The sequence below is a fragment of the Montipora capricornis genome, chromosome 13, assembly GCF_036669925.1.
Source record: "Montipora capricornis isolate CH-2021 chromosome 13, ASM3666992v2, whole genome shotgun sequence".
In the NCBI taxonomy this organism is placed as follows: Eukaryota; Metazoa; Cnidaria; class Anthozoa; order Scleractinia; family Acroporidae; genus Montipora; species Montipora capricornis.
This window is the reverse complement of record NC_090895.1, coordinates 27,742,674-27,752,673: the sequence shown is the minus strand read 5'-3', so window position 1 is coordinate 27,752,673 and position 10,000 is coordinate 27,742,674. Positions and strand designations below refer to the sequence as shown.

General features: G+C 38.6%; 2 protein-coding genes across 2 annotated transcripts in view; one reads left to right on the top strand and one right to left on the bottom strand.

Moving 5' to 3' along the window:
* The window catches only part of LOC138029688 (proline-rich transmembrane protein 4-like), a 10,687-nt gene extending 9,981 nt beyond the window's left edge, over nucleotides 1-706 (bottom strand). Inside the window, exon 1 of the mRNA XM_068877432.1 lies at nucleotides 434-706. The gene's annotated coding sequence lies outside the window, so the exon portion shown is untranslated. The remainder of the gene's footprint in view (nucleotides 1-433) is intronic.
* A 7,001-nt stretch (nucleotides 707-7,707) lies between these two features.
* Nucleotides 7,708-9,023, top strand: LOC138029686 (proline-rich transmembrane protein 4-like). Its single transcript, XM_068877430.1, has one exon. It carries the CDS (start codon nucleotides 7,780-7,782, stop codon nucleotides 8,881-8,883), a length of 1,104 nt encoding a protein of 367 aa, XP_068733531.1. The 5' UTR covers nucleotides 7,708-7,779; the 3' UTR covers nucleotides 8,884-9,023.
* Nucleotides 9,024-10,000: the final 977 nt, after the last annotated feature.

Sequence of the window (10,000 nt, the reverse complement as noted above, 5' to 3'; positions counted from 1 at the left end):
AAAACATACGTCAATTCAACAACCCATGCAACGTTCAACTTACAACCGTACGAACTTTGCAAGCTACAATAGGAGGCGTGACTGTCAACTCAAATTCGCAAACTCCTGTTGGCGAATAGTTTGTAACACGGTAAGGCGCGTCGCACTGTAATAGCGTGCGATCATGCATCGATATACAGTTTCACTTGATCGCCTGCCAAGCCAGGTCACAACACTGGAATCTCCGTGCCCTACTCTTTATGAATAATGTGAAATCCTTGATGAAATTACTATGGATATGATGACGGATTCTCAAAATATGAACTTATAGACCACGTAAACTGTGTTTTGCGCCGTTAGAAAAGTATAACACTTACAAGTGGCTTAATGAACTATTTTGGTATAAATTGTTTCAGTGCAATCTTACAAGCATATAAGAGATCATTTAACTCACCGTAGTAAGCCCCTAAGATATACAGACTTTTTCCATCAGTGATACTTGACTTACTCCTTCAACGACGAGCGACTGAAATCACAGGAATATACTTAACAATAAGCTTGTCAACCGAGAGTGACGCGTACTTCCCATTATGTTGAACGACATTTCATTTCCCGTAGTCAATGCTGAAAATGCTTCACCATCATGACGGTTTCCCGAGTGACTGTCAAATATTATTAACAATGTGGAATATTTAGAAGTTCAAAAGGTGGATAACGCTATCCGAATAAATCACTATCGAGCGGATATACCCTAAAACCAATTGAGTAATCATTGTCTTATTGTAACACCACACCTATCGTCGTTACATCTAAATACCAGAAGTCTCAGCAGACATTTTGAAGATATGAGTGGATTAATTGAGTCGGTCCCTTTTGTTTTTTTTATTTCATGCCTTTTTCTGAAACTTGGCTCACATCTCGAGACGATTTAACGCCTTTTGAAATATCAGGATATAATATCGTGACTGATTTACGGAACTATTCATGTGGAGGAGGTGTGTCCCCTTTACATAAATCAAAACTGTAATTTTCACGTAAGAGCTCTAACATTGGATTAACACTGCTGAGAGAAAGGGTACCCTATACTTTGTACGTAAAGCGTGATGGGGCGACTTATTTTCTCGTGAATCGTGATTTAAAAACTTTTTTATTCGTGATTCGTTATAAAAATGGCAAGATCTTTTCATGTCCACGTGAACGGCTGTGGTTAGGTTTTGATAGGACATGGACGTCACATGGATCGATAAAAGTCATAAAATAGACGAGATAAGACATTACGTTGTCTTTTGTAGCTTGTTGGGACAGATATGACAACCCTGGGAATTTTCTTTTATCGGCCAGTAACCCACCCACAAGAGAACCTGATATGCTGATTTATTATTCTACTACCCATTTACCATATTTGGTCAAGAGACCGCGCAAAATATGAGACGGCCAAAAAACTGTAGTGTCCCGGTTTGACCGGAACTGATACGGAACGGGAGTTTTTCCATGAAAGAACTTGTTTTCAATACGACGCAAAGTCTGAGAATTTAGCTTGTCATCGCTTGTTACTCTTCATTTCGTTTATCCAATCCAGAAAGGGACATTTGGCTGGCTTTTTGTGCTGTTTACATCGTTCACACGCCCCCTGAAGGACAAATGATGAATTTTCTTTAAAAACACCCTTACCAAATACGCAGCTCGCAAATATCCGCGCACATTGTATGTTAATTCATCGAATTAGATGTTTATGTTGGTTATTATTATTCAACACATTGTGACAATGTCCAAATATGTTCGTCGTGCTTACTCAACGTATACCCTGCGATATACGTAATTTTGTTTGTCGCGGAGAAAAATGGAAGTTTTTCCAGCTTTTTTTCCCCAATAAACATAGAAAACTGTGCTTTGTCATCAAGGTGGCAACCCAGTTTTGGAAAGGTTTTCTGGCTCTTCAAGTGACAGTTTTTGAGCACAGTTTTTCCCGCTCGCTGAATTCTGATTGGTCAATTTAAATTTCAGTACCTCTCGCCGTATGCACGGTAGTAATGACCAATATATATTTTAACACTTGCGTTTGTATATGCTTTCGTTTACGCTTCAAAAATAACTTTATGCTTCATGCTCCATACAGTCTGACTGATATTGTTGGCAAGACATTGCTCTGGGCGGGCTCCCTTAGCTGGGACACAAATAATACCACATTTGTTTGGGATATTTTGGCCAAGCCCTGATGGGCTAAAAAAAAAAAAAAAAAATGCTTTGTTTATAGTGGAAGTGCACTTAGCTATCAAGCTAGTTTACAGGCACCCCACTTTTTAACAATGTGAAAGAAACAATTGAAACTTAACAGAAACGTTATTAAGAACCCCAACTGGCAGGAGGCAACCAGTTGGCTATTTACAAAGCGTGGTAGAGTTGAATCCGGGACAACCGGAAACAAATCCTAACCAGAGGTTAGAACGGGATTTGAACCCGGAGCAGCCGCATGCAAACCCAACGTCTTAACCATTCGACCACGCTGCCTCCCAAGGCAGCGTTTATTGAAAATCAGCATGGTAACCTAGGAAATACCCAAATATAGAAGACATGATCCCAGCAAAGGTGAGGGGACACACGACATCCACAAGAAAGTAAAAATAGGGAGGGTGGGGAGGGAAAATTGATTTGACTCTGTTGAATCAGCCTCCGCCTAGCTTGCACAAATGGTGAATGATCCCCAAAAAATCCCGGATGACAGTAAAGCCCAAACTGCAACATGGGAAATAATTAACTAAGCATGTCACACTCAGCATAAATCCATTTATTTCCTCTAGGCAATAAATTTCCTTTTTGCCTGTCTGAGGAATCCAGATTGTTTTAATCAATTAAAAAACTGCATTAGAAAAAAGATAAACGGAAATAAAAACTTGAGTTAAACTTTTAAACTTCTTTCAGAAGTTGTCAAGTTTTCCTCGACTGCCAACGCCGCCTTGAACTAGTGCTGTTCCGGGAGTCCTTCCAGCCCTGAAATTGGGCCTGGAACCCAATATCATAAGAGTTGTTTCAAAATTGTACCGTTTTTTATAATTGTGAAAAAAGAAGGTTTGATTAAACAGCTTTATAAAAAGGTTAGAAGAAGTGAAAATATTAATTCGTGAATTTTACTCTTATGTGAATCGTGATCGTCTCGAATTTCGCGTGAACGTGAAAGAATTTTGGATATTATTCGTGACGCGTGAAAAGACCAAATATTTTTACTTGGCTACGTTTTACAAAGGGGTATAGGGGACCCTCTGCTGAATTAATTGTTGGAGTTATTTATAATCCCCCTGATAAACCACTGAAGGAATTTCTTGATAAACTGGAAGAGAACCTACACGTAATTCTTCTTATCTAAGCGAAAGTGTCTTAAACTGTTAATTTTAAAAGTAAATCTGACACACCATGGATAACTCTTGGGCTTAAAAAATCAATTAAGATACGTGACAATTTGTACCAGAAATGGCTTCTAACTAAAGACAACTTTAAAATAGAAAATATCCTGCAAAGGTTGGTCAAGACAACGTGAAGATAGGCGTTGTTGCAATATTTCGGCTGGCCAACACCAGCCTTCTTCAGGTTTATTGAATGGATAAATGCTTGTAACAAGATCTTTATATTTACCGGAAATGACATAAAAAGGCTACGTGATGTGTTATAAAAACGGAAATGCATAAAAAAGAGGAGAGAGAATAATACATGATAACAAGATGAAAAAAACAAAAGAAAATTAAAAGGTAGCTAAACTAAATTACATTTCATCTCTTCTGTTAAGGCCTGCAGGCTCCAGTGTTTTTTTGTGCAGGCCTTAACAGAAGAGATGAAATGTAATTTAGTTTAGCTACCTTTTAATTTTCTTTTGTTTTTTTCATCTTGTTATCATGTATTATTCTCTCTCCTCTTTTTTATGCATTTCCGTTTTTATAACACATCACGTAGCCTTTTTATGTCATTTCCGGTAAATATAAAGATCTTGTTACTAGCATATTGCAACAACGCCTATCTTCACGTTGTCTTGACCAACCTTTGCAGGATATTTTCTATTTTAAAGTTTTTTTTGGTGTGGTCACGATCTATTTTGATCCAACGTAGAGCAAGTTTTGATCGTACACGGTTTTTGCAGTGGTTTAATCCTTATAAAGACAACTCTTTATACATAATAAATTCAAATTTTATAAGTTATACCGTTCTGTTTATTACAATAAAGTACTATTTAACTCTACTAATTCTAAAAAGATGTGGGATAATATTAACTTTATTATAAACAAAAAGAAATCCTCTTCGTGTATATCCAAATTGCAAACTACTAGCGCCGGATGAAGTCTTCAAGTTACACTAACATTATTTTTAGACTTGGGTAAGGTCTTCGATACAGTCAGTCATTCAATTTTACTGTCTAAGCTTTCCCTTTACGGAATAGAAGTCTAAAATCTATGGTTTTGATCTTATCTTCAAAACAGAAAACAAAGAACGAACATTTAATCTACAAAGAATCATTGTATAGATAGTTCTATACAGTCATGCATATATAGTTTGCACAATAGAGAAGTTCTTCAACAAATAATCTCTTTATTTAGACCCAACGCGTTTTGTTTCCAAAAAAGATGCCGCGAATACAGTTATTTTGACTTATTTTGATTTTATGTAACCAGAAACTCATAAGGGTTGAAACGTGTAACGGCCCCTTGTGTGCTGGGAAACAAGCTTTTGAATATTCAATTTGCTAAGTACCATATTTGGAACAACAAGAGCGAGGGGTTTCCAAATATGGTACTTAGCACTGAAACATTAAACCAATCAGTTTGCACTGAATATTCAGAAGCTGTGAACGCGCGTTACACGTTTCAACCCTGATGGGTTTCTGATGTAACTTAGTTTGGTATGCGGTACCCCAGCTCATTATTCCATACGTTAAATACGGATATATGAGAGTATAATACAGTTGTTTGAGTGTACTCATAGGCATGTAATGCCTAAGCTTAAATAAAATTCCAATATTTTTTGTTATTTTGTTGTTAATGTGCTGGAGCTGATCATCCCACTTTAGGTGCTCATCAATAAAGACACCCAAGTATTTGATCTGGGACTGTTGTTCTATACTGCAAACTGTTATTCTGATATTTGTTTTCTTTTCTTCCTTTTAATTCTATATAGTTAGAATAAACTCTGTATAAACTCACACCCGACGACGTTCTCACACCCGACCTTGACCTGACCTTGACATGCATTGTAACTAGTATATGTATTGGAGAGAATTCAGAAATAACAAATAAAAATAAAAATAAAACCAATTGAGTGATCGAATGGATTATAAGCGCTATCCACCCCTCGCACAACTGGACCCAGGTGGGGATATTTAAAACTTGAAGCCAGCTAGCTAAAGACAAAAATATTTATAGGAAACCAACATGGAAGATGGCAAGCCGATTTGCGTATTTAACAAGGGTGGTGCGAGAGCAGTTGCATTCATCCGTGACCGGATTGGCTGTGCCACAGTAAGTATCTCCACAATTGGGCTGCCTGTGGCGCATGAAAATACTCCCTCCGGGATGATGCTTGTTTTCAAACTGCAAGCAACATCGGACCATCTGAGAATCAGGTTCAGGATCTGGCTAACCTTAGCAACATGCGAAAGAAAGCATAATCTTTCTGGTGGAACCACGATTCCTCTCCGACGTACCGAAACACGGTCAATTTTTGTTTTGGCGTTGGCCGGGACTTTTTGTGCAGATAATCCAGATTCAACTGAATCCTGGAGCTATTCATTTCCAAAACTCACACTGGTTGGCTAAAAAGTTTCGCTCAAATAGCTTGATAAACAGAAAAATGTGATTTTGTTTCACGACAGAACAGCGATAATAGGTTAGGCTTCACCGAGGTTAGGGAAGGAAAAAATAACCCGAGTGATAAGTTTTAAAAAAATAAGCAACAAGCCTTTGTAAGGAGTTTGTATGTAACGTCATCATAAATCGAGGCACACAGGATACTTTACTCTTTTGCAGAAGTGCATCACTTGTTTGACGCGCGTAAAATCTTTGCAAGAAGAGTGAGAATTGTACCTTTTGCTTTTCGGTGGAAAATTTTGTTTTCGATAGAGTCATGTTTACCTGACCTGCATGAAGTGGAAACGTTTACAAAAACATTCAAAATTTATACCCAGTACTTCCTGGTTTGCGATCGGCAACATTGAAGTTATAAATAAACAGAATGAATATTAAGAAAATAATTAAGAAAACACCCTGTTTATTATTGGGGATTTCTGTAATTGTTGTTGTCTTTTCCTAAATTGGCAAAGCCGCAAGGAAAATACACGGAATCGATTAGAGTTTCGGAAAATAGTATTTTAATTTAGGAATCTGCTGTTAGGCAAAGAAACGGCGAAACCCTTTAACTCTAAAAAAACACAATACTCGTCTTCTGCTCGCGTTTGGCGATATTGGCAGTTGTCTACTGATGCGAAAAAAACCTCCGACAAAAATGAGCAGTCTAATGTAAACTAAATAACCATATTTAACGTCGACAAGTCGTAACAGTAATTCAACTGACAAACCTGAGGTGGAAGAGGCGCTCATTTTACTTCCCCCTCTCCATTAGTGCTTTACGGGTACTTAAGCGACTTAAGCTACACTGTAAGCCGGAAAGAAGTCGAACAAGGATGCGAGAGCCGGGAATCGAACTCAGGACCTCTGGCTCCTTCACTAAGAAAAAGCCACTGAATGCATAAAAAAGTGAAAAGTGAAAGCATTAACCGATATGTGCGTTGATAATAATAAACAGAATCAGACGGATTTTCAAAGCAAAAATCGAGATCTATTGATAATTCTGAGTGCAAAAAGGAAACCTTTCAGGGCAAATGTTAACTTCATCAGTTAAGATTAATTTTCAAAACTTCCTTCAGGGCAGTGATTTCTTTTCATTTCTTATTGAGTACTTATTGATCACTTTGGCAATAATGTGTAAACAAATGAACAACGTCCTTGCTTCAAATCACGTCACGTCAGCTGCGTTCGATCGGAAAGATATGAATAACATGACAACTTCCACGAACAGGATGCTATCAAATGAATTTTCCTCAAGAGTTAACAACGTTCGACGAGTCACGTAGAAAAATTGAGACTACACTAAAATGCGTACATTTATTAATAAATATGTAAATAATTATACCTGTGACTCTGTTTATTTGTGTTTTTCGTAAGACATTTTTTGATTAACTCTCTAACCTTGAATCCCACTCCAAAACAATTCCACATGAAAGAAACTAATAACAGTGATATAAATAAACTCAAAAGTATTAATGAAGTCATCAAGGCAAAGACGATTTCATTCCAATTAAACAAGCATAGATTTTAGACTTCACTTATATGTCCATCAATTTGCCTCTTGGGTTAAATGTCCCTCAATGTCCCCACTGAGTGTATATTCATAGTAAACGAAATTATTTTCGATAGCCTTTGAATATGAAAATTTAAAAAACAACCCAGTTCGATGACTGAAAAACAGGAAATTATTCGCACCCGCGGATATTTGACGGACTTTATCGCAAAACCTTTTGTTGTCCTTTTTTAGTGCACTGTAAAATGCTTTTGGCCGAAAGTTATGTTTTCTTTCTTTCGTATCTATCATTGCAGGAAGTCGTAAGCTCTGTGTTCATAAATAATTACTTTAGCGGAAAGGTTCTTTGTTCTTCAGTTGTCAAATTTTGAGTCAAATTAATATCGCCTCACATTTGCTGCGGGTTGCTGGCAGAGACGATAGCTCTCAAACGGGTCTCAAGTTTTCTTTCAGAGCACCCGAAGAATGGCTTTTGAACAAGGTTTAAGTAATTTGCAAAAGGCAGAGCCCGAATCTGAATCCAAGGCAATTAAGGCTGGTCCACTAGCAGCTATCGGTGAGCCTTTTCCAGAGTGGGATACAGCGATTCACAGATGGGGATTTGCCTGGGTCTTTTACCAGTACGGCTTCGGGGCAGCGTTTGGAATCCTAACACTCTCCATTGCGATCTTTTTGGTCAGAATCCTAAGGCTTAAAAGGCCTGCAAGACCCAAGAAGGCAACTTTAATTGTACTGATAATGTTGCTTTTGTTCGGTCTATCTCGATGCTTGTTCCTATGCGTGGATGCCTACAACATAAAAGGCATTTACCCAAGAGCTGTTTCAAACATTTTTTGGAGTCTTGGCAATCCTTGTATCATAACCGCCTACACACTTATTTTCTTGGTCTTGAAAAACATCTTTTTCATGAGAGAGAGATTCCAAAAATGGTACACTGGGAGAAACGTTGCATTAACAACTATTCCATATTTTTTACTCGTGTTCACAGCCGAGCTGGTATTTTTCGTGTCTCCCCGCTTCCAGGGTCTGACATTTGCCTGTCAAATAACTTCCGTGATTCTTGGCATGATGCTGTCGTCGTTCTATGCATTTGTCGCGTATTTGCTTTGGAAGAACTACAAAGGGAAAAATACCGACCAGGTCACCTTGAAGAGGCAGCAGCCAGCATGGACAAATACGAAGAAGGTTTGCTACCGAAGCCGCCGCACTTTGGCAATTCTCAGAACATGCATCGCCGCTGTGATAGGCGGAACAATCCTTTGCACTTTGCAGATTTATTCTATGAGTGGTGTGTACGGAGTGTTCTCAAGTACAGTGTTTGTTGAAGCCTGGCCTTGGTTGATTTTCAACTACGCCATGCGGTCTTTGGAACTGTTTTTGGCTCTTGTGTTGTATGTGGCATCCACTTCGGGAGCCAGACAGCAGACAGCGCACTCGAACAGCCATCACAATTCCTTCGCCGTCAATTTGAGGGTTCCCTCGCACAGGGAAGGTGGTGAAAGTCGAAGAAGCACAAGACTATTATCTCTGTCATTTCAGTCGTCAAACGCAGTTGCCGATGTTGCTTAATGGGGAGGATCGACTGCGATATTATGTTTTTACCCTATAATAAAAAAAAATAACTCTCTTGCTTCCGCCACTTATTAATAGTCGAAGACAATTAAATAAAAGAATATGGTTATTGTCATATTTGGTTGTTGCTGCCACTGAACTCAGTGGATGCGAAAGAAGTGTAGCCGGTAAAAAGCACGGAAATGTTTGGCTCGGCACGCAAAAAAACCGCCTTTTGGGGTCTAGGCATGCGCATGGCGTGCCGGCTATTTTTCTTCCGATCTGCTTAGTATACTACGGAAAAAGTATAGTATTCATTTGAGTCGCGATACATGCTGTGAGGTTATCGTTTGAAAGTGTTATCTATGGACTGCACTTTCAATACACCTCACAACTCAACTCGAGATTATTAGCCAAACATTGCACTATATTTCCGAGGGTGCCATTAAAGACACAATGCGCAGGAAATTAGTATACGTCCAAAATGAAATGAAAGTATTCCATTTACAGGAAATGAGTATTACCGCTCAGTGAAAAGCTTTCCGTTAATTTGTATATAATTTGTAGATTGTAATTACTTGTTATTTTTGGTGCGTGATACTAATAAAGCGATCAGCGGTTCCTCCTCAGTACTGTTTCGTTTATTTCGAATCATCTTCATTAAAACCTTTGTGCTTTTTTTAAGTTAGCCCAAGAGAAAATGAGGGGACAGAGAAGGAGGCTCCCGCTCCAGCCCTTGGGATATGTTATGTCCACGAAAGTTATTTTTAGACGAACGGAAGTCTTCCGAGACGTCCGCATGCAGGCCAACCTCGATCCGATGTTTGAAAGAAAATATATATTCATCAGCCTTCACGTGCGCCATCATTTTCTCTTTTCACTAAGAACCTGAGAGCGAGGCAAGACTGCATGCGGACGTCTCAGAAGACAGAGTTCCGCTAGTACAAAGACTTTCGCTCGTCTAAAAGTAACTTTCGTGGACATAACATATCCCGGCCAACGCCTTGAGCCTCCCTCTCTGTCCCCTCATTTTCTCTTGGTTAGCCGGAATGAAAATAAAACACTACATATAACTTTTCGTTTAACCATGTAGAATAATTCCTCTCATAATGCCTTCGAACTCTTTCTCATAGGA

Excerpts from the sequence above, each read along its gene's own strand:
- LOC138029686 (XM_068877430.1), top strand. The coding sequence starts at position 7,780 with ATGGCTTTTGAACAAGGTTTAAGTAATTTGCAAAAGGCAGAGCCCGAA.